The following is a 24,906-nucleotide window of genomic DNA, read 5'->3' as shown; positions in this document are numbered from 1 at the left end:
TGACTAGGAGGAACCCCCAAAAAGGAAAGACTCAGAGATTATGACTTATGCCACAGATTTACAAATGGATTCAGATATAACCAAGATGTCGGAGATGGAATTCAGGCTAGCAATTGTGAAGACAATACCTAGAATGGAGAAATCAATTAATGGCAACATAGAGTCTCTAAGGGCAGAATTGAAGGCTGAATTGGCAGAATTTAAAAATGCTATCAATGAGATCCAATCCAATCTAGATAATCTAACAGCTAGGGTAAGTGAGGCAGAAGAACGAATTAGTGACCTGGAAGAACATTTAATAGATAAAAAGGGAAAAGAGGAGGCCAGGGAAAAACAACTCAGAATCCATGAAAATAGAATCAGAGAAATAAGTAACACCACAAAGCGTTCCAATGTCAGAATTATTGGAATCCTGGAGAGGGTAGAGAGAGAGAGAGAGGACTAAAAGAAAAGACCCTGGACCACCAAGGAAATTTTGAAAAGAAAAAACAAAGCTGGTGGCACCACGTTGCCTGATTTCAAGCTATATTACAAAGCTGTGATCACCAGACAGCATGGTACTTGCACAAAAACAGACATATAGACCAATGGAACAGAATAGAGAGCCCAGATATAGACCCTCAACTTTGTGGTCAAATAATCTTCAACAAAGCAGGAAAAAATATGCAATGGAAAAAAGACAGTCTCTTCAATAAATGGTGCTGGGAAAATTGGACAGCTATATACAGAAGAATGAAACTCGACCATTCTCTAACACCATACACAAAGATAAACTCAAAATGGATGAAAGACCTCAATGTAATACAGGAATCCATCAAAATCCTAGAGGAGAACATAGGCAGTAACCACTTCGACATCAGCCACAGCAACTTCTTCCTAGAAACATCGTCAAAGGCAAGTGAAACAAAAGGGAAAATGAACTATTGGGACTTCATCAAGATAAAAAGCTTCTGCACAGCAGTCAACAAAACCAAAAGACAACCAACTGAATGGGAGAAGATATTTGCAAATGACATATCAGATAAAGGGCTAGTATCCAAATCTATAAAGAACTTATCAAACTCAACACCCAAAGAACAAATAATCCAGTCAAGAAATGGGCAGAAGACATGAACAGACATTCTGCAAAGAAGACATCCAAATGGCCAACAGACACATGAAAAAGTGCTCCACATCACTCGGCATCAGGGAAATACAAATCAGAACCTCAATCAGATACCACCTCACACCAGTCAGAATGGCTAAAATTAACAAGTCAGGAAATGACAGATGTTGGCAGGGATGCGGAGAAAGGGGAACCCTCCTACACTGTTGGTGGGAATGCAAGCTGGTGCAGCCACTCTGGAAAACAGTATGGAGGTTCCTCAAAAAGTTGAAAATAGAGCTACCATACAATCCAGCAATTGCACTACTGGGTATTTACCCCAAAGATACAAATGTAGTGATCCGAAGGGGCATGTGCACCCCAATGTTTATAGCAGCAATATCCACAATAGGCAAACTATGGAAAGAGACTAGATGTCCATCAACAGATGAATGGATAAAGAAGATGTGGTATATATATACAATGGAATATTATGCAGCCATCAAAAAAATGAAATCTTGCCATTTGCAACAACGTGGCTAGAATTAGAGGGTATTATGCTAAGTGAAATAAGTCAATCAGAGAAAGAAAAGTATCATATGATTTTTGATATGAGGAATTTGAGAAACAAGACAGAGGATCATAGGGGAAGAGAGGGAAAAATGAAACAAGACAAAACCAGAGAGGGAGACAAATCATAAGAGGCTCTTAATCTCAGGGAACAAACTGAGGGTTGCTGGAGTGGAGGGGGGTGGGAGGGATGGAGTGGCTGGGTGATGGACATTGGGGAGAATATGTACTATGGTGAGTGCTGTGAATTGTGTAAAACTGATGAATCACAGACCTGTATCTCTGAAACAAATAATATACATTATATGTTAATAAAAAAATTTTTTTTAAGTTTCTGCAAAAAGAAATCACCCAGAAGGTAACTATTTACTCAGCTCTCAGATCACTTTAGGTTGCATTTGTTTATAAAGAGATTGGGGAGGGGGGAGTGGTTTAAGTAGCTTTTAAAGACATAATGGAAACAATGAATGAGATTCGAATTTCCTAATACAAATCTTTCCTTTTTCTGTACCCAAGATAAATTTGGCAACTGCTACATATTTCAGTTAAATTGAAGGATGAATAAATTTGGTAGTTGACCATGACAGAAATAAAGCATAATGATAACTTTAATATAGAAAAAGTGATTTTAGTTTTTTCCCTTTTCTGCTGCATTCCCACCAATATTTCTAATGTAAAATCTAAGAAGTGAAGAGTTTTTGCTGCTGAAGAGATTTAAAAATATGTGAAGTTAATTTTGCATTCACTATAGATGTCTGCAAATTGACACGGAGATTAGAGTTGTATGTCTGTTTGTTGAGAGGGACTTGAGCATGATTATGGATGCTTCTTGTTATAAGGTCAATTGATCTGTTAATATATCATTACTTCTCATTACCCCTGCCAGTGACAGGAACAATCAGAAATGCGTACTTTTTTGGGGGGTAAAATATCTTTTTAATAATCAGTATCACATCTTCATGAAGCTTTTAATTATTATACCCATCTTACAGATCAGGAAGCTAGAGAAGAAAGTTATACAAAAGTATAAGGTAATAGATACTAGAAAGATTTTGAATTTTTGACTATGTGCTCAATTCATGAAGTTACCAGTATGGCTGTGAGGTTCTCAACTTAGGTGAATCTGTGGGGAGGAGAGTAATTAGAAACTAGAAGGTTGGGAGAGCAATGGAGCTCTGTGTGATTGGGGAAAGGGGAACAGGATGAGTCTAGTTTGAGATACGTTGAGTAAGAGGAGTCAGTAGTACAGTGATAAGGTCTGATATGTGATGAGGTCTGATATGAAGCAGAAGCTATTTTAGTGGAGTTGGCTTAAAGATCAGTATTCAAGATAAGAATGCCTGAGTCATCAGAAAAATGAGATTTTTGCCCTAATATGTTTGCTATCACAGATCAAATGGTAACTAGTATAAATATTATTTTAAAAAACACGTTAAGCTTCAAGCATATAAGGAAGAGAATAATGCAGAAATCATTTCATTACTATTACTTGATACTAGATAATTATACTTTATAGGAATGATTCAGTGGGATGGTGGTGGGAGGAATGTCTGCTGTCTGACAGATTTTCTCTGAATGATCCAAGCAGACATTCTGTCTGGGAAATCCAGATGATCTGAGTTGCAACTCAAAAGTCACTGCCTGACTGCTCCTTTCACATTGTATAAAGAAACTTTTTGCAGTTTAATCAGTTATGTAGCTATCAGGTTTCTTTTTTTCTGTAATATCATTATTAAAGACTATGGTATAAGCATTTTAAAAACTATTTCACAAAAACTGAACTTTTTTTTTTCTTGAATACATTCACCAGGTTCAAATTCAGAAGAGTACACGATAAAAAGTCTCCTTTCCTCCCTTCACCAAGCGCTCCAGGCTCCAAGTTTCCCTCTCAGAAGCAACCAACTTATAAGTTTTTTAAAACTTATGAGTTTTTAAAAAAGAAGAAAAAAACCTTTTTTTTTTAATCATTTGCTATTACATTACGTAAGAAAAAAATGGTAACTGAGTTTTATATGATGGTTCCTCCAGAAAGACCATGGCTATTAAATCATGAAGTAATACATTTGCCTTTATGGTTTATAGCTGTTAATAACCCACGAAGGAAGTTCTGTAATGAAACTTTGTTTTGCCCCGTCTCATATTTGTTGTTAAAATTATATAACTTTTAATAAACTTACCCTTGAGTACTACAGGCACTCACTCAAGCTACAAATGATAAATCTATACATAGAGACAAGAGTGACTGCCCCAGAAGGGGACCTATTTTTTTTTAATATTATAATACTCTAGTTAGAGAATACTCCAAATCTTATCAAACATAAAAAATAAAAAATATTTTTAAAGGAATTCAGAATTCCTTATATAAAATGCCCAAAAGAATATTTCTAGAAAAGAGTGGAATAATTTTGACTATATCTTTTTTTAATTTAAAATTTTGAAGTTGATAGTGACCTATTGAAAACAATAAGAATATTTTAAAGATCATAAATCCCATTAAGGAAAATTTTAAGCAAATTCACTATTTGCTTAATGAATTAGTATCTAGCAACAGACAAATATAGACATATTTCCATGAGGCTATTTCCAAATTTACAATATTTATTTCTTTTCATCTTAGTCTTTAGCTGAGCGAATATTGTGCAACTTTGTAGGGGAGAGATAACCTGATCTTCAGTTTAAGAGAATACTCCAGTTAGAAGAGTTTAAATAAAGATTCAAAAACATTCTATGCCAAAGTTAAATTATGTAAACTCACTATAGGATAGAAAGTATTCCAAACCTTGCATCCTTTGAGTATACGTGACTTGGATAGAAAATAACGCATATAACATAAGACTTAGTTTAATGTACATTAAATGGGACACAAAAAGTCTGATTCAAAACCTGGGGAAGTAAATTTAGAATCAGAAGGTTTCTAAAGGACCTTCAAACACTATAATCTGATTCTCTTTTAATAAAGATTTTTATTTATTTATTTGACAGAGAGACATAGCGAGAGCAGAAACACAAGCAGGGGGAGTGGGAGAGGGAGAAGCAGGTTCCCTGCAGAGCAGGGAGCCCGATGTGGGGCTTGATCCCAGGACCCTGGGATTATAACCTGAGCCGAAGGCAGACCGTTAATGACTGAGTCACCCAGGTGCCCCAATCTGAATCTCTTTTTTATCTAGAGAAAACCAGGACCTAGAGAAGTTAAGAGACTCTCAAGATTACACAGTATACTGCAGAATCTAGAACTTGAACCCAGATAATTTGACAATTAGATCAATGCATTCTCTAATATCCTGAATGTCAGGAGATATAATTTTTCTAATTTTCTTTAAGAGATTATTTTATATTCTTCTATTGATGAATAATTTCCAGGAAGTCTTGTCTAAATCTCCAGGTTAAATGCTCCTTTTCTGGGCTCTCAAACAACAGGTGCCTACCCCAATTTTAACTCTTTAGTACAATTTATTGGCATTTGAGTTGCCTATCTCCCCCTACCAATTTGTAAATTCCCTGAGCATTGGGAATGACTCTTAATCTTCATTGTACCCTAGTCACTAGTACAGTGTTTGACACACTCTGAATAGGTAATCAAAAATACTAGTTGAATTGATCCTTCCTTGAAATCCTTCGAAGGCTCACCATGGTCAGACCTTTGCCTACTTCTCTAACCTCACATCCTCAAATTGTGACATCAAATTGCTTTGTTTTAGTTCTGTGCAAAGATAGTTTCTTATTGCTTAGTTTTGTTCAAGCAATCTCTTTCCCTCTTTATCTCGCCCCCTCCACATACACACATGCACACACACACACACACACACACACACCCCTCCCACTTTATTAAGTCTCTGGAATCATTTTCTCTTGGAAGTCTTTCCTGACTCATGACCTTTCCCAGCCTAAGTTAAATTAATGCTCCTCCTCGGAGCTCCAGTAGTTCCCTGGGCACCTATCTCTGCACTACACACATTACATCATAAAGGAATTATGCAAACACTCCACCCAAGTTCTGTTCTATTCATGTTGGTATCCTCCAAAATTAGTACACTGTCTGGCACGTAGATGATTTAAAAATGTGATTTGAATAAAAAGAACACTAACAGAGAAGAAATCTTGGCCCAGGGTATATTTTAGGAAGGGCATAGATGTGGAAATGCAAATAATGGGATATTTCATATATTTTTTTAAGAGACAGAAAAGATTTTTAAAAAGCCTTTCAGTTTTGAGGCTATGAATTAAAATCACAAAACGAAGGATAAAGGTCCTTATGAGAAAGATATTAAAGTGGTATTTGGCTATTTTAAAAAAGACAGAGATTAGGAACCAGGAAAACAGATCATTCATGCAAATGCTAACACACTGGTTATCATAGGATAACACGGCATTCACAGTCATGTTAAAGATACATAATAAGATGAAGAAAGGGCGCCTGGGTGGCTCAGTTGGTTAAGCCACTGCCTTCGGCTCAGGTCATGATCCTGGAGTCCCGGGATCGAGTCCCGGGATCGAGTCCCGCATGGGGCTCCCTGCTCGGCGGGGAGTCTGCTTCTCCCTCTGACCCTCTTCCCTCTCGTGCTCTCTGTCTCTCATTCTCTCTCTCTCAAATAAATAAATAAAATCCTTTAAAAAAAGATACGTAATAAGATGAAGAAAAACCAGAGGTTATATTATATTCAAAACTTGTCCCTTAAATGACCTGGGCTACAAGGCATCATCATTACAGATGGTCCCTTACTTAGGAGGGTTTGACTTAAGACTTCTGTCTTTACCATGGTGACAAAGTGATAAGCATTCAATAGAAACGAAACTTCAAATTTTGAATTTTGGTCTTTTTTCAGGTTAGCAAAACGCAGTACGATATTCTGTCATGATATTGGGCAGAGGGAGCGAATCACAACTCCCACTCAACCATGCAATCCTGAAAGTAAACAACCAATACACTTACAACCATTCTCTTTTTCAATTTCAGTACAGTATTCAAGAAATTACATGAGCTATTTAACACTGTATTATAAAATAGTCTTTGTGTTAGATGATTTTGCCCAACTGCAGGCTAATGTAAGTATTCTGAGCACATTTAAGGGAGCCTAGGCTAGGCTATGCTCTGTAGGTTAGATGTATTTCCTGCATTTTCGACTACAGTATTTTCAATTTATGATGGGTTTATAAGGTCATAACTGTCATAAGTCACGGAAGAGCTATATTCCCAAATAAGTATACAAACCCTTTTCTTTTGAATTCATTCTTATCCTGGTAAAGTATACTTATAAAATGTACCATTTTAAACATTTTTTTAAGTACTGAAGTTCAGGGCCATTAAGTACACTAATAGTTGTACAACCATCGACACTATCCATTCTCCTACTTCACTTTTAACACACACTACAGCCACAATTCCCTTTTTTCCATTAACTTTGCCTTAGTAACACTGAACTTCATGCACTACAAAAGGTTCTGCTGGATTAGATTCAGAAGCTGGGATGAAGAAGTAAATCACTGAAGGATTATCCTTCACGGGCTATCCAATTCATCGGCTTCTTTTCATGGAATTTCAAAGCTAAAGATCGCTTCATCGCCTCCCTCCCGCCTTTGTGGGCATCAGTAAGCTAGCAGTAACCATAGCAGCAGCCACATCTCTCCAAAAATGCAAGGAGTCCCTAAAAGCAGCAGTCTCGAGCCAGCGCGAAACTCCCGCAGCTTCCTTTCCTACTACGAAAGGTGAGTAGCGCAGGGACTGGGATCCTTTATCCGGGACCGCAGCCAAGAAGGCAGAAGAATAAAGAACAATGTGAGAAACAGAGCTGAAGTCTTAGCACTCCCTCCTTTTGCCCTCCTCCGGTACCCTCCTCTTCAGCATAAAATACAGAGAACCTCTTAACTTGTTTCTTTAAACTCCTAGCCCGACCCTTCTACGGGTACTCGCGCTTTTTATTGACGCAAAACTCCCGTTCTCGCGAGAACTTGGGAGCGCGAGGCGAAAAGAGTGGACAAATCTCTTGAAATCTCAGTTGGCGCTGGAGCTAGAGCGGCGGTTGAGCGGCTTGGAACGAGGGGGAGGGGCAGGGCGCAGTGCCTGGAAGGGGCGGGGCCTAACCTTAGAGAGGGGAGGGAACAGGGAGGAGTGGGGAGGGGAGAGAAGGCCGGGGGCGGGGCCGCGGGGCCTGAGACCTGTTGATCGCAGGTAGCTCTGGCTGGCCGGGGTTCCCTCGGGACTGGGGTGACTGCGCATGCTCGCTGGCCGTTTCGGGCCAGTAGCCGAGCGGCGGTGACGAACCGGCTCCTCCGCTGCGGTGGTTGCGGTTGTTGCGATGGCGATGTGAGGGGGCCCGGGGCGGGATGGTGCTGACCCGGGCAGGGCCGTCTTTTTCCAGCGGGACAACGAGCTCCTCCGTCCGACAGGCGGTGGAGGAGGCCGAGCCGGGCGAAAGGTAAGCCCCTAACTGTCCTCTCCGTCTCCCTCGGCCCCCTACACCCAAGACCCCTCCCTGTTTCCCACGGGCCCGGCAGGAAGCGGCCTCCTTCTCCTTGTCCCCGCTTGCCCGCTCCGGCCCTTCACCCAGCTGCTCCCGGTCGGAACCCGGCCCCGGGCCCGCTGAAGGTCGGTGGGGACGGCTGTGCAGAGTGCCCTCCGGGTGGCGAGGAGCCACGGCGTCCAGCTCGCCGGGTGCTCCCTGCTGCCCCTGCCCCTGCGGCGTGTCCCTCGGCCGGCTCTTCCTGAACCTCACTCCTCCTGTACCCAGACGTCGCCTGCCCTTCGCGGTCAGCTCCGTCCTCGCCGCTCTGTCCTCCCTTTACCCCACTTTCGTGGTTATACTCTTTCATCCCCTCCTCCCACGTGCCCTTTCGCTCCGCTGGTCTCCCTGTTGAGGCAGTGTATCCTTTTGCTCCCCTTAATTTCTTCCATCTCACTGTGCATCCCTAGTTTGGCTCCTCTTCCCGACTCTCCTTACCCTCACCGACCAAGTTTGCCTCTATTAATTTCTTCCTTGGCTCTCATCTTTCCTCGTTTCAACACTTCGTCTTCGTTCTCTTTTGTGAGTTTCTGATGTGTTTGCTTTAATACCGGTTTGCGCTGGAGTTCATTCTACGCTCCACTTTACCTTTGCAGGCCCTCACTCCCTTAATCTTTAGCTGTCTTTTGGTACCCTGTTTCACGGCTTTCCGTTTAATGGCTCCTGCCCTCCCCGCCCCCCCGTCCTTTTCCATTATGATCCTATTTCCAGTATGTAATCTTGGGTACTTTTTTTTTTCCCTCTAAAACTGTTTTGTTTGTTTGTTTTTGAGGGTTTTTGTTCTTTGTGTTTTTTTGCTTTTGCATAGATCGAGACTCTTTAATCTGTTTAACTTTGCATTAAATCTTTGAAGAGTTCAGTCTCCTGCTTTCTGTGTAACCTAGGTATCCACTCAATATTCTTAGTTCATCTTCCAATTTAATCAAATCTCTTCATCTTTTTTCTTCCCTGACTGGGAATATTATCAAAAGAGTGACAGTAGCAATAAACCTCTTACATTTACTGAGTGAACCTTTAATTTTTAAGGATTATGTTTACCTTAAGTGTCAGAAGAAGCAATTTGAGTATACACTTGATGAAAATATAAAGGGTTAAGATTTGTTAAAGGCTGATCTACAAACATAAGGTTAAATTTGGAAATTTTATTGCCCTTCAATACTGTTGTCCAAGAGCTAATCTTAAATGAAATTTAATAAATTTTATTTTATGAAATTCATTATTTGATGTTTTATTTGCTATTGCAAATGATTGCATCATTTTCCTGAGGATCTCTGTTCTCTTTAATAAATGCATATAATTTCTACTAATTTAAGAATAGATTTAGTGTGCCTACTGAATGAAAAATTTGTGAGAACAGAAGTATTAAATTTTTGAATTGGGGAAAAGAACTTTATAACCAGTGTTGGGCCCCCCCTTTTCATTTACATAAACCTCTCTATATAATGGTACGGTATTTTATTTTGAAGGCGTCTGCTGAAGCAGATACTTGCAGTGAAGTTTGCCTTTATTCTAGGGTTGAAGATCAACTGGATTATGTATTTCGTTCTGGAATCTCAAAGCAGTCCACAAACAGTAAATTCTTCCTTACGTTGTCTATGTCAGGTAGGAATTAATTTTTTCTGTTTCTGTTGTACAGAAGGGAAATACCAAGGCAAAAAAGTGTAGTTTCTTATTCAAATTGATATTAGAGATAAAAGTGGAGGAAGTACAGTTTAAGATCCAGTGTCTTTAAGCCACACCTCTTTTGGAAGAACCAGCAATTGTGTATGGTAGGAGGTGATGAACTCCTCAACTTCTAAGATTTTTTAAAAATGATTTTTCCAATGCAAATAGAGATAACTGCTGCTTCTGAAGGAAGCTTTCCCACCTTTCAAAGGCAAGTCTTTATTTTTAGGTAATAATTCATTAAAAAAAGTAAAAACAAATTCTTGTTAGTATTTTTTTTTTTTTTAGTGTGTTGATTCTGTGCTCCGAGAAATTAAGAATTTGTGGTGGACAGCAGGCACAGAACTTGATGTCAGAAGATCTAATTCTTATGATGACTCATGACATTAAATTGTAGAAGCCACTTAACCTCTATAGCTCATTGTCTCTACCTGTAATAAGTGGGTGAAAAAGATGGCCACCCAGTAATCTTTCAATAGCAAAATAAGCCTTATTTAAACATGCATAGGGCCACCAGAGACAAGAATTGCTATATAAATACTTTATTTCTATCTGTTTTAGACTGTGTAAGTGTATCATTGGTTAAATTCCAGGTCAAACTGGAATTTAGATTTTTTAATTTAATTTTAGACTTCTGTGAAAAATCTAGTAAAATGCTGGTGAACTCTGTTCTAGGTTATATTAATGTTCATATACAATGAAGCAGATGCTGTAGCATCCAGTATATAGAATTAAAATGCCCTTTGCCAGGATTTGACACTGAAAAGAGATGTAAGAGTTATTCATACATCTTTGGTTACCTTCATAATTTTCTGTTGTCTTATATTTTAGCTTTGTTTAAGTATAGACCCTTGACAGTGGGCATTGTTTAGGGATTAGGAGGGCAAGGATTTCCTTTGCTTTGATTCTATGTTTTGAGGGAAAACTGCTTAAAAGTGAGTTTTGTGATGCATACATGTGTGTATTTAAGTGAATGGATGGAGATGGGAGCATATAGGTTTGAAATGAGTAATGCGTTTTTTTTCTTTTCCTCAAGTTATTTGTCAGGAAGGAAGTTTAGAAATGAATAAAAATAAGAAGCAGAATGGTGATACCAAAAAACCAACCAAACAAACAAAAAAACCCTTAATGAACCCAGTGATTTTTTAGAAAAGTTATAAAGCACAAGTTGTTAGGCAGGTCTAGATTTTTCAGAAGGAATAGAGTGAGACAACTCCACAGTGGGTTTCACCATTTTAACAAGTACATACTTAGTTATCAATAATGTGCTAAATTTAATAAAAATTAGCCTCTCTTTTCTTAACAGGAATATAGAGGTGTCAGGCATATTAGACCAGATTATACCAGATCTCTCCTTCTTATTTTGATGAAACAATCTTTATGAACTATATCTCTCAACCAAAACAACATTCTTAGAAAATTATAGTGTATTCCTTTCATGGGATTAGGTCTCTTTAGACTGTCCATAATATAGCAAGTATTTCTAAATTATATTGTCAATATGGAAGTCTGTAATTGATAGTATTATGGAACATTTCTGTTAAGTTTTATGAAATGTCCTTTTGCTACATTTCTTAATATAATCAGACCTAGAAGTATTCCTTCATTGAAATCCCCTTGAAGTTGTCTTCTAGGATGCAGCTGCTTCATTCATGATTGTTTTTAGATCAGTGGTATCTCTGACATCTGCTCTTTGATGTCTCAAGTTGCCAGTAAGTCATGGTCTTCAGTTGGAAATAATGCTAACTGTAATTGTCTAAACAGCAAGCTCAGGCCTTACTGACAGTCTCAGTTTCAGACCTTGGAAGCCTATATTCCCTTTGCTATCACTTTTGCCTTTTGGAATTAAGGACCCCAGATTTTAAAACCACCCTCATTCTTCCTCATGCTTACTGAAAATTAGTTATTTTCCTCAGGTAAGATAAGATTAGAATGTATGCACTCTTGTTTTGTAAAATTAATAACTTTTATATCAAAGTATAATAATTATATAATAAAATGCTTGCCAAGGGCCTCATTTTTATAGAAGAGTTCTGAAATAGACCTACAGGCAGGCGAAACCAAAGAAATGTCTTTAAGGAGTAAAAGAAGTAGAAAAAATTTTTGAATAGAAAGTTGAAATATTTACAGTCTCCCTTTTTTTCCTGGTTTTTCTCAACACCTAAGATCTAAGATGATCTTAATTGGAAGCCAGCTCTTTTCCCTTTAAGGTCTGATGGCCTATAAATGACAATGTTTTTAAACCATACAATTGAAACTGATAATAAAAACCTATTTAGTTGAGTTACATTATTTTAATAGACATTTCTCTATATGAAATCATATTTAAAAATGGAGATAAAATATTGAGATGTAAGGAATTGTTGAATCACTATATTGTACACCTAAAACTAATATGACAACTTGCGTTAAGCATACTGGAATTAAAATTAAAACTTAATACATTGAAAAAAATGAGGTAAAATAAAATCATAATACCAGCTATTTATTGAGCACCATGCACCAAGTGCCATGCTTAGTGCTTTGTGTATATTTGTGTATATTATCTTTATAAGCCTTACCTTTTGACCTAGGAGTTACAAATATTATTTCCATTTGAGAAAAATAAGATTTCGTGAGTCTGGATTAGAATCCGGATCTCTCTGACATCAAAATTACTAGTAGACTGAAGAAAGCAAGAAAGCATAGACTTTTAAGAAAGCATTGTTTGTTTCTTAGAATATTTTTCAGAGGGAGGATTGAAGTTCTTTTTGTTCTGGTTCTGAGCTTTGTCTGTTGAGATAACCAATAAGATGAAATATTTTAAGGGATGCAGATCCCAAGGCAGATCCCTGAACTAGGTAGTAGATAATGACTGTGGTTCTTTCTGAATTTTTTTTCATATTAAAAGAAGTAACTAATTTTTGGTCATTTGGGCTATTCTTGTTTTGTTTTTAAATATTTATTTATTTATTTTAAAGAGAGCGCGCAGCAGGGTGGGTAGAGGGAGAGAGTCTTGAGCAGACTCCTCACACAGCACAAAGCCCGATGTGGGGCTCAGTCTCACAACCCTTAGGCCATGACCTGAGCTGAAACCAAGGGTTGGTCAGTTAACTGTGCCACTCAGGAGCCCCTATTCTTGGTTTTTTAAAGTATATAATAACATGATATATTCAGAGGCATTCTGTGTTATATTACTGGCAGGTTTGATTTATGGCATGGATGTGTCCCTGAAAAGTTTATATGAGCTGTTTTTAATAAATTAAATATTATTTTCCATTGTTAATATAATGTGAGAGGTAGCATTCATTAAGGGTTCCATAATGAGCAATAAACGTTCTTTCTCTGTCGCGTTACTTCGTTCTCATGTAATAAGTCAACCATGGGAATACTCTCAAAAGTTACCAACATTCTTTTTATGTTTAAAAAAATTTTTTTCTATGGATTTTCTGTCATATTAACACAGTTATCCAAAGTGAACAATGTTTTGTTTTGAGAATGTTTACTTCTTAATCTAAATGTCAGTTCTAAGATTAGTAATAATATATTTCTCTTTTATTAGACAACTGTTCAAAACCAAATTTTAAAGAAATTAGAAGAGAACAATGCCTTTAAAACTTCAGATTTAGTGTTTGTGGGGGTGCAATGTGAGAAATTTGAAGATTTCATAATTAGAGAATAATACTAATTACATGGAAAATTAAATGTGGTTAATTTATCAAGTGTAATTTTTTTTCATTAATTCTGTATTCTGATTTCAGTTGTAGGGGCATATTTATCTCATGACTTGAAGATCTTTCAGTCTGTTTCTATAACAATTCAGGTGTAGACTTTATAATTATGCAAGTTTAAATTTAGGCCATGTAGTTTGGCACATTTGAGGGTTTTGTCCTTTTTCCATTATTTCCTAACTGTGATCTTGCGTAAGATTTGTAAACTTTTTGCTCTTTAGTTTCCTCACCTGTAAAGTGGAGTAATGATAGCTCCTTCAGATTTTTGTGAGAATTAAATAAAATAACATAGTTAAAAATACTAGTATAATAGTAGGTACTCCAAAAAGTTCTGAGTGTTTATATTTGGTTTCAGTTTTATATTGCTATTTGATCTATATTTTGATATCAACAGAGAAACATACAGCTTTTAAAATATAGTTTGTCTATCAAGTTGTTCTCATTATCTTCCCTTTTGAAGGTCTCCTTTTCTCCTCTCTCTAAAAGAAGAATTTAGTACTCTATTCCCTTCTTAAATAGTTCTATAATTTGGGCAGTATAGCATATGGCTGGCCATCAAGAATTCATTTTGATGAGTAAGCAGTGGCAGCAAAAGTTTCTAGACCAGTGTTCTTCCTTAATTTACATGTCCTTTCTACTGTAATTATTCTGATAAGCTCATCTTCACTGTGAATCACTTTTTAAAATGAGAGATGTCACTGATGAAAGTGTGCTGTGCATGTGAATAATTGCGAAGACAAAAAGAAAGTTAAAAGCTGTCTGAATGGGGCGCCTGGGTGGCTCAGTTGGTTAAGCGACTGCCTTTGGCTCAGGTCATGATCCTGGAGTCCCTGGATGGAGTCCCGCATCGGGCTTCCTGCTCGGCAGGGAGTCTGCTTCATCCTCTGACCCTATCCCCTCTCAGGTGTTCTCTCTCTCTCATTCTCTCTCTCTCAAATAAATAAATAAAAAATCTTCAAAAAAAAAAAAAAAGCTGTCTGAATGGTGTGATCTTCAGAGTCCGGCAAGTGACAGGTGGCTTGGCCATTTTAGAGCACGTTATAATGCAGTGATTTAGCATGTTTAGCCCCTGCAAGAGGGAGCTTACAAAGCTGGGCAGGGTGTCAGGGCCTCAGCCAAATAAGAAGGCAAATGAATGTAAACAAAAAATAAAAACATAGGGGCGCCTGGGTGGCTCCGTTGGTTAAGTTTCTGCCTTCGGCTGAGGTCATGATCCCAGGGTCCTGGGACTGAGCCTCTCATCGGGCTCCCTGCTCAGCCCGGAGCCTGCTTATCCCTCTCCTCCTTGGCTCATGCTCTCTGTCACTATCTGTCTCTCTCTCAAATAAATAAATAAAATCTTTAAAGAGAAAAACATAGCTCAGATATTTAGACTGAACCACCCAATGCAGACTTAACCATCTCAGATGTCAGGGTTAGAGATGCAAGGCTAATCCAGATATCACTGGTTGTTCTCAGTTTACTGCTGTATGGATTTCTGGAAACAATCATGAATTCAGACTGAGTTCAGAGTGGTTAGTGGTTAGCTGTTGTTTTAAGATTAGTGTAGGTGATGTAGGAGCATCTCCCACATTTTTCCAGATATCCATACCTGGACTCCCCTTTGTGGATATTGGAGGTCTCTCAACTGATCTGACGAGTGAACATCTCTATAGTCTTAGAAACTGTGCATGGATTTTATGCACTTACACTATTTCTGGAGCAGTTACTATACATCCCAGCAGTTAAAGAGATGGCTTGGTATTCCTAGACTAACATACATATTCAATAGGTATATGTGTGTGTGATTTAAAACTTTCCAGTGGCTACATTTTAAAAAGTAAAAATAAATGGTAAAATTAATTTTTATAATGTATTTCATTTAACCCAGCATATCTAAAATATTATTTCAAGATGTGATCAATATAAAAAACATATTAATGAGATATTTATGTTCTTTTTCTGTACTGTCTTTGAAATCTAATGTGTACTTTATGCTTAGAGCATATCTCAATTAGCATACTACATTTTTAACAGTTAAAGTATAGTCCTATCCAACAATAAAGTTATGTTCGATGAAAAAATATTTTATACTGCATTAGTGTTTGGATTTAAATTTAAAAATTTAGTTCCTCAGTCACACAAGTCATATTTTAATTGTTCAATAGCCACATGTGCCCAGTGGCCACTGTGTTAGAGGAGCTCTAGAGGGCCAAGTCTTTCAGAGTAATAGGTAACTTTGTTTCTTTGGAAGTAAGCTAATTTTGCCTGAGGTATTACAAGGTAATTGTCACATTGTTCCCCCTGTCAGTATAAGAGCCTTTCAGTATAAATTTCCCATTTAGTATCAAAATCAGTTTCTGTTTGAGGTTCCTCTTTGGCTTCTTTGGATTGGAGTTTGTAGTTTACTTAGCTAAATTCTCTCTTAGGGACCTAGGAAATAGCCCAAGAGGGAGCTCTACTCAAATTATTCCATTTAGGTTACTTTGCCAGGTCCAGAAGAACAGAAAGAACAATTTAGTCTCAGGTAAATCAGCTTATTGCCGTAACTTCAAATGCTCAGATTAAAGTGACAGATTCTAAGCCAGCAAACAGACTATGCAGGAGGGCCATGAAATTCATGGCTTCTGGGGAGTTCCTTACAATGTAGTGTCTCCCAGGCACCCTCTGGGTAAAAGGAAAGAAGCCCTTTCTTCACCTTCTTTCATTCTTAAGAGAGGGCGGACAAGGATTTTTCTGTTCCAGGAAAGGTCCTTTGCCTGAGGATCTGAGGCATAAGAAGTGAGTGATTGCAAACTGAATGCATTTGCCCTGTAGATGAATTTGATTTGAACTATACAGGTTTTGTTTGTTTTGTTTTTGTTTATTTTTGAGCTAGTTGGCAACATCTAAAGTTTAGGAGATTTCACCTTTAGGAAAAAAGTTTTCAATTTCTTGTTGAAAATTTAGAAGCCTCTGACAGTGCTGGGCCAGCAAGAATTGGCTGTACCTGAACGTCAGTTGCTCCCCGTGATGGGAAAAGGGCAGTTTATGAAAAGAGAATCAGACAGATCCCCTTTGACCCTGAGAGTCCTCTGGTTTTTCTTGCCTTTCTCTTTTTGCCTACTCTCCTTTTCCTTTAGCCCTTCTTTGAAATTTTTCTACCAGTACGTAAACATAAAAATAATTGTTTTCTGTTTTTTGAGGGGGAATGAAAACCAGATTTATCAGCATCACACTGTAGATATCTGTACATGTATTATATATTTCTACTTAGGGAATAATCAATAAAAAGAGATGGATTTGAGGAAAATTAGACAGTAACAATAGAACAAAAAAAGACAGCAGAATACGAGAAGAGGAGTGAAGGAAGTTGCTAACAGACCTAGAACATATGCTGGTAAAGGAATTTTATTATAAATAAAAGTTTATTTTATTATAAAAGTTTATTCATGCATGTCTCTGTTTTCCATATATCAGTGTAAAAATTCCTTTCTTTAGGTTGGTTGGGTTTAAATAGAAAAATAATAACAGTTAATATTTATGGAAGATCCAATGTTAATTTATTAAATCTTTGTTAAATATTAAATTGAGTGCGTACTGTGTGTTAGGCAGTGGGGATACAGCTATGAACAGAGTAGTCAGAATTCCTACCTTTATAAAGCTTACATGTTAGTGGGAAAATGTAATAAAAACTAAAAAAAATAAAATCTTTAGTTTGTTAGATGGAGGTAAGTGCTGAGGGAAAATATAAGGGAGGAAGGAGGGTGTGCCAGGAAAGGAAAGTTACTATTTTATTTTACTTATTTAATTTTTTTTGAGAGTTGTTATTTTAGATAGTGTGGCCAGGAAAGGGCTATTTGAGAAGTTAACATCTGAGTCAAGACTAGAAGGAGGTGAAAGTGATTAATTTGGGTATTTGGGAGTGAAGGATGTTCCAGGGAACAAATGTAAAGACCCTGGGACAGGAATATATTGGGTATGTTTGAGAAATAGCAAGGAAACAAGTGGGCAGACTGGTAGGAGATGAACTCAGAGAAGTTATGGAAGATCTAGATTATATAAGGTCATCATATAGGCCTTTGTAAGGCAATTTTACTGAATATCATGGGAAGCCACTGAGGGTTCAGAACAGAGGAAAGGAATACAATTTGAATTATTTCAAATAATATTATATAACATTAAAATATGCTATTAGTATAACTGTATAGCAATATTATTAATTAATGTATATATTATATAATAGGTCATCTGGCTGCTCTTTTGAAAATAGGCTGCAGTAGGGGATATATTAGTTAGAGTATAGGTTAGGTATAGTTACTGTAACAAAGAGTTATAAAAGTCCAAGCAGTCTAGATAGGTAGGACATCTGTGCTCTGTGAAACCATTCAGGAATCCAGAATCTTTCCATCTTTTTGTTTTACCATTCTTTGGGGTCTTGTCCTCATTTAATGTGGTCAAAACTAGATCACTATCAAGAAAATATTTCATCTGCGAAAAAGGGAAACAGATGGAATCCAAAGCAGACAAGCTTAGCTATACTTTGTGCCTGTTGCATTTCCCCATGTATTGTAAGTGTTCAATAAATGTTTGAATGAATGAATACCTATTTTATATCTGAGTAAATTAAGAGATAGAGAACTAACCAAACTTGACTAAGAGTCTATACTGGAACATGATCTAAATCCTGAGCACTAAGAACATATGTGTAGAAGAAACTATCATAAAGAGGTTATATCCATGAAATGGGGAATGTCTTATATAAAGGTAACATTGTTTTGTTTGCCTTAAAAATCATTACTGTACAATCTTTAGATGTGATTATTAAGGTTTAAAATAGTAGTTATTGGAAGGGGGATTCAAGATGATGGCATAAGAAGACTCTGGATTCACCTCCTCCCACAGACACAACAAACATATCTTTATATGGAATAATAACCTCTGAAAAGAAACTGAGAATTAGATGAACAGTGCCTCTATAACAAAAGACAAAAGAGAAACGTAGAGATGGGTAGGAGAGGCAAAGGCACAGCCTTACCCTGGACCCTACCCCAGATGTGGTAACTCCACAATTGGGAGGGGTGCCCAAAATATGGAACTCTCTCTCAACATACTTTCATGATAAAAACTTCAGTAAATTAGTTAGAAATGTATCTCCACATAATAAAGGCCATATATGACAAACCCACAGCTAACATCGTATTCAATGGTGAGAAGTTTAAAGCTTTTCCTCTAAAAAGATCACTACTTTTATTCAACATAGTACTGGAAGTATTAGCCACAGCAATTAGGCAAGAAAAAGAAGTGAAAGACATCCCAATTGGAAAGGAAGACATAAAACTGTCACTATTTGCAGATGACAAGATACTCTATGTAGAAAACTCTAAGACTCCAGTAAAAAACTATTAAAACTAATAAATGAATTCTGTAAAGTTGCAAGATACAAAATTAATACACAGAAATCTGTTGTATTTTTATACACTACCAATGAACTATCAGAAAGATAAATGAAGAAAATGGTCCCATTTACAGCTACATCAAAAAAAGAATAAAATACCAGGCACCTGGGTGGTGCAGCCAGTTAAGTGTCCAACTCTTGGTTTCGACTCAGGTCATGATCTCAGGGTCATGGGATTGAGCCCTGAATCAGGCTCTGTGCTCAGCACGGAGTGTGCTTGAGATTCTGTCTCCTCTTCCCTCTGCTCCTCCCACTTGTGTGCTCTCTCTTTCTCAATAAGTAAATCTTTAAAAAAAAAAAAAAAAGAGGGACACCTGGGTGGCTCAGTCGGTTAAGTGTCTGCCTTTGGCTCAAGTCATGATCCCAGGGTCCTGGGATCAAGCCCCAGGTCAGGCTCCCTACTCAGCAGGGAGTCTGCTTCTCCCTCTCTCTCTGCCTCCCCCACTACTCATGCTCACTCTCTCAAATAAATAAAATCTTGAAAATAAATAAACATTTAAAAAAAGAACAAAATACCTAGGAATAAATTTAACCAAGGAGGTGAAAGACCTGTACTCTGAAAATTTGAAGATATTGAAAAAGAAATTGAAGATGACACAAACAAATGGAAAGATGTATCATGCTCATGGATTAGAAGAATTAATATTGTTAAAATGCCCATAGTACCCAAAGCAACCTACAGATTCAGTGCAATTCCTGTCAAAATACTAATGAGATTTTTCACAGAACTAGAACAAATAACCCTAAAAGTTGTGTGGAACAACAAAAGACCTCAAATATCAAAGCAATCATGGAAAGAATAACAAAGCTGAAGGTATGCTTCCTGATTTCAAACTATACTACAAAGTGATAGTAATCAAAACAGTATAGTCCTCGCACAAAAACAGACAAATAGCTCAATGTAACAGGATAGAGAGCCCAGAAATAAATTCATCTTATAGGGTCAGTTAATCTGTGACAAAGGAGGAAGAAACATACAATGGGGAAAAGACAGTCTATTCAGTAAATGGTGCTGAGAAAACTGGACAGATACATGCAAAATAATGAAACATTTTCTTATACCACATACAAAAGTAAACCCAAATGGATTAAAGACTTAAATGTAAGACCTACATCCAAAAAACTAGAAGAAAACATAGGCAGTAAGCTTTTTGACATTGGGCTTAGCAATATTTTTTGGATATGTCTCCTCAGGCAGTGGCAACAATAGCAAAAATAAACAAATGGGACTACATCAAACTAAAAAGCTTTTGCACAGTGAAGGAAGCCATCAACCAAACAAAAAGACAGCCTACTGAATGGGAGAAGATACTTGCAAATGATATATCTGATAAGGGGTTGAACTCATACGACTGGATAGCAAAACCAAACAAAACAAAAAACAAAAATAAAAAACCAAACAACCCTATTTAAAAAATGGACAGAGGAGCTTAATAGACATTTTTCCAAAGAAGATATACAGATGGCCAGCAGTCACATAAAAAGATGCTCAGCATCACTAGTCATCAGGGTGGTACAAATCAAAACCACAATGAGATGCCACCTCACAATAGTCAGAATGACTAGTAACAAAAAGACAAGAAATAACAGGTATTGGAGAGGAAGGGAGAAAAGGAAACCCTTGTGCCTGTTGGTTGGAATGTAAATTGGTGCAACCACTATGGAGAACAGTGTGGATACTTCTCAATACATTAAAAATAGAAATACCATATGATCCAGTAATCCCAGTTCTGGATATTTATCCCAAGAAAATGAAGACACTAATTACAAAAGATAAATGCATCCCTATGTTCATTGCAGCATTATTTATAATAGCCAAGACATGGAAGGAATTTATGTAGCTATCAATAGATGAATGAATAAATAAGATGTGCTGTATAAATACAATGGAATATTACTCAACCATAAAAAAGAATGAAATCTTGCCATTTGCAGGAACATGCGTGGACCTAGAGGGTATTTTGCTAAGTGAAATAAGTCAGACAGAGAAAGACAAATACCACATTATTTCATGTACATGTGGTATCCAAAAAACAAAACAAATGATCAAAACAGAAACAGACTCATAGATAGAGAAAACTGGTGGTAGTCAGAGGGACTGGGGTGGAGGAATGGGCAAAATAGAAGAAGGGAATTAAGAGGTATAAACTCCCAGTGATAAAATAAATGTCACAGGAATGTAATGTTCAGCATAGGGAATAGTCAATACATTGTAATAACTTTGTATAGTAACAAATGGTAACCAGAACTACTAAAGTGATCATTTTGTAATGTATAAAAATAGCGAATCACTATGTTGTACACCTGAAACTAATACATTAATGTCTGTCAGTTATAAATCAGTAAAAAATGAAATAGCAGTTATTGATGGTGGTAAAGTCTACATATTTATGATGGAGAGAAAAAGAATCTATGAAGAAGAGTGAATGTGGTCTTTATTCTAACATATTTAGTATCTAAGGTAATTTTACCAAGGGGAGGAGATTTTTTTTATTCAGGCAATAAATATTTGGAGTGCAAACAAAACTATCCATAGCATATCCAGGCATTGTTTTTTGTCAATATACTTAAAATAGTTCAAGTTGTGTGTGTGTGTGTGTGTGTGTGTGTGTACATAATGCATTCATGCACATTTCATATATATGTAACTTCAGAAATCGCTTACCTCTACCCAAGGAGTTATTTTAAAATGGTAAGTTTTACATCTTAAAAATTAATAAGCTTATATTTTGAGTATTCATGAAAATTGTTTCTGAACCACTGAACTAAGAAAATACTCTTAAACTTATTATTGTCCTTTGAAGTACACATTAGTGAATTCTTAACAAAGATATAGTAGTTAATATTGATATCAGTGAAACTGAATGAAAAATCTCTGAAACTTACTATTTAGCCTTATGCAAGATACAGATCTTTTAGATAAATTGAGATTGTTAAGTAACTAATGAAGCTTAGGTTTCCTTAAAATGGACTTCTTTATGTCTATCTTGTTTGAGATGTCCTTTTTTTCTTTCTCATAGGGGGAACAATATATTTTCAATAAGGATCAGTAACTGGAAGTACAGGTTTGGTTATTTCATAATGTTAAAATGAAGCTTTAACCAGCAGAGGTAAGAATCTGTTACTTCTTTTGTATTTAAGTCAATGGATCAAAATATTTGTTGCATTTCTATGAAGAACTATTTCAAAAACTATGAAGGGTCTGAGATTTTATCCCCCTTGCAAGCTAACAAATTAGCCTGCCACAGTGCCATGGATGTGGGCAGAAGACATGAGACTCCTCGATTTAAGAAAAGGCTGCTTTGCACTCACAGTAGTAGCAGTAGCTACGGTACCAGGCAACACCTGCGTATCAGTAGGTTGGATTATAGGAGAGGAACCTTAAGCTGAGGGGACCCGGATCTTTAAAATGGATAATAAGTCTGCCTGATTTATGCCTCAGGGGGAGACTGTCTCTATTAGAGGGACAATAAACAAATTTGCCCTTTGTTCCAGTATGAGACACTATCTCTGACTTCTAAGACTGTTCGCTGATCATATATCCTTATAGAAAAATAGTCTGGAACAGAGGCAGTCAGGGTCTGCTTGCAAAATATGCAGAAACAAGAGGCTCTGGAGAACTGTCTTTCAACACTTTCTTACTCTGAATTGCATTTTAAAGCACGTATTATTGATAAAGATGATTGTTACAGTACTTTTTTGAAGTAGTGAAAAGATGGAAACTACTGAAATACCCAACAATAGGAGATGGCTTAAATTATAATATTCGCAGTGAAATAGTATACAATTGAAAATAATGTTGTAAAACTACATTAATTGACATAGGTGCTCATCAAAAAAAAATAGGTGAAATAAACAGTATAAAATGTACATGTGGTTTGATCCCATTTTTATAGAAATTTTACAAAAGCACACACAGGTGACAAATATATACCAAAGCATATATTTCAATGGACAGAATCATGAATGTTTTTATTTTTGCTTGTCTATATATTTTTTTAATCCTTTAAATGAATACTTTAGGCTTTTGTAATGAGGGGAAGAGTTTTTTTTTTGAAATTTAAAAACAAATCATAATTTAAGAACTTCACCTGACAGAAAAAAAAAAACCTTCATGAATTTAAATGGGGATTAAAAAATGCTAATTCTCATTGTGACTGGAGTTGCCTGGATGTGCGGTGTAGAACTAGAAGAGAATAATTAGGTTACTTAATTTTTTTCTTTACTATTTTATCTGTGATAAAGTCAAGGTTTTCTTTTAGCAATTTCCTGTATTATTTATTATCATATAGATGTCACAAAGGGAAACAAATCTTAGAAAATGCATTCCACTAGAAAATATCTTAAATTATAGATTATTGCTTTCTAGTAAGTGTATTATTAGTAAGTATATTTAGTTGATGCTGGTGCTATTTAGTTGGAATAGGCTAAGTTAGGCACACTGAATTAATTTACTTCATTTTTATTTTCTGCCTATCTATCATACTCGGAAATATGTTTAAATATTAGTGTTTTTGTAAGTTGGCATTTTTGTCATTTTGCTTCTCATGATTTTTTTTCCCCCTACTTATACCAAGGTGCTGTTACCAGATTTGTCTTCTGAGTATAAATTGAAAATGACTGAAGTTCAAGCAATGGTAGAATTCTCTGTGGAGCTAAACAAGTTCTACAATGTGGATTTGTTTCAGAGAGGGTATGTATTTTAATGTGAAGATTATAGATTTTGCATAAGAAAAGATGTACAGATTTTCATTTAAATTTAATTGCATACTTACGTTCCAGCATATATAAGGAAACAATGAGGTATATTCAAGTAATTATTTTCTTAGAGAAATTTTAGTTTTAAGTAGATGTTTGAGAATTATTCATGTGGATTTAATGATACTGCTGGATATATGTAATGTACATTTATGAATTTGTAGTGAGCATTGAGAGGACTTCTGTGAAAATGTGTAAGATCTCATTTTTGCTTATAAAAGCTTATAGTGAATGGGGAAAATAAAATATTGCACAAAATAGCTAAGTGGGAATGCAAAATGATGAATCTTCAAGAAGTGTGTATGGAAAATGCTCTAGGTATCAGAACAGAAAGACATCTTTCTGGGTATATTAGGAAAGGCATTATGGAGAAATAGGATCAAAGTATGCTTTAAGACCTATATCGGCAAAGATAAAGTGAAAAACCCTTTTGGTAGGAGAAAGCAGCGTGAATCAAACCTTGGAAATAGGAATGGACATTTTTTTTTTTTTAAAGATTTTATTTATTTGGGGTGCCTGGGTGGCTCAGTCGGTTTAGCCTCTGCCTTCGGCTCAGGTCATGATCCCAGGGTCCTGGATCGAGCCCTGCATCGGGCTCCCTGCTCCGCAGGAGGCCTGCTTCTCCCACTCCCACTCTCCCTGCTTGTGCTCCTGCTCTCGCTATCTCTCTCTCTCTGTCAAATAAATAAATAAAATCTTAAAAAAAAAAAAATTTAAAAAAAGATTTTATATAAAATCTTTAAAAAAAAATTTTAAAAATATTTTATTTATTTATTTGACAGAGAGAGAGCGAGAGCAGGAGCACAAGCAGGGGAAGTGGCAGGCAGAGGGAGAGGGAGAAGCAGACTCAGCGCTGAATAGGGAGCCCAGTGTGGGGGCTCAATCCCAGGACCCTGGGATCACGCCCTGAGCCGAAGGCAGATGCTTAATGACTGAGCCACCCAGGCGCCCCTGAACATGAATTTTAAAGAATATTTAGGAGATTGGATATTCTCTGGGAGAACTGCAGAAGAAAAGATAGTAAAGAAAGGAAAGGTTATATTTGTGAAGGGCTCCTAATGTCTGGAGAACTGACAGTGGGGATTTGGGCAGCCATCAGTGGTTTCCAAGTAAGAAAGAAATTATCACTATTATTACAAGAAGCATTTACTAACATGATGAAGATTGTGATAGATTGATGGTTGTAACCGTAGAAGAAATAGAAGC

At 36.7% G+C, this 24,906-nt stretch overlaps 1 protein-coding gene across 3 annotated transcripts in view; it reads left to right on the top strand.

The window, feature by feature from the left end:
• Positions 1-8,016: 8,016 nt before the first annotated feature.
• The window catches only part of FAM135A (family with sequence similarity 135 member A), a 129,189-nt gene continuing 112,299 nt past the window's right edge, over positions 8,017-24,906 (top strand). For all 3 annotated transcript variants that reach the window (XM_021691884.1, XM_021691881.1, XM_044917251.1), the window contains exons 1-4: positions 8,017-8,067; positions 9,665-9,753; positions 21,963-22,052; positions 23,520-23,635. In XM_021691884.1, coding sequence (XP_021547559.1) covers positions 23,559-23,635 — 77 coding nt within the window. In that variant the 5' untranslated portion in view covers positions 8,017-8,067; positions 9,665-9,753; positions 21,963-22,052; positions 23,520-23,558. The remainder of the gene's footprint in view (positions 8,068-9,664; positions 9,754-21,962; positions 22,053-23,519; positions 23,636-24,906) is intronic.

Source organism: Neomonachus schauinslandi, chromosome 8, assembly GCF_002201575.2.
Source record: "Neomonachus schauinslandi chromosome 8, ASM220157v2, whole genome shotgun sequence".
Taxonomy (NCBI): domain Eukaryota; kingdom Metazoa; phylum Chordata; class Mammalia; order Carnivora; family Phocidae; genus Neomonachus; species Neomonachus schauinslandi.
Note: the sequence above shows the minus strand (reverse complement) of the source record. Positions and strands in the feature narration are given on the sequence as shown.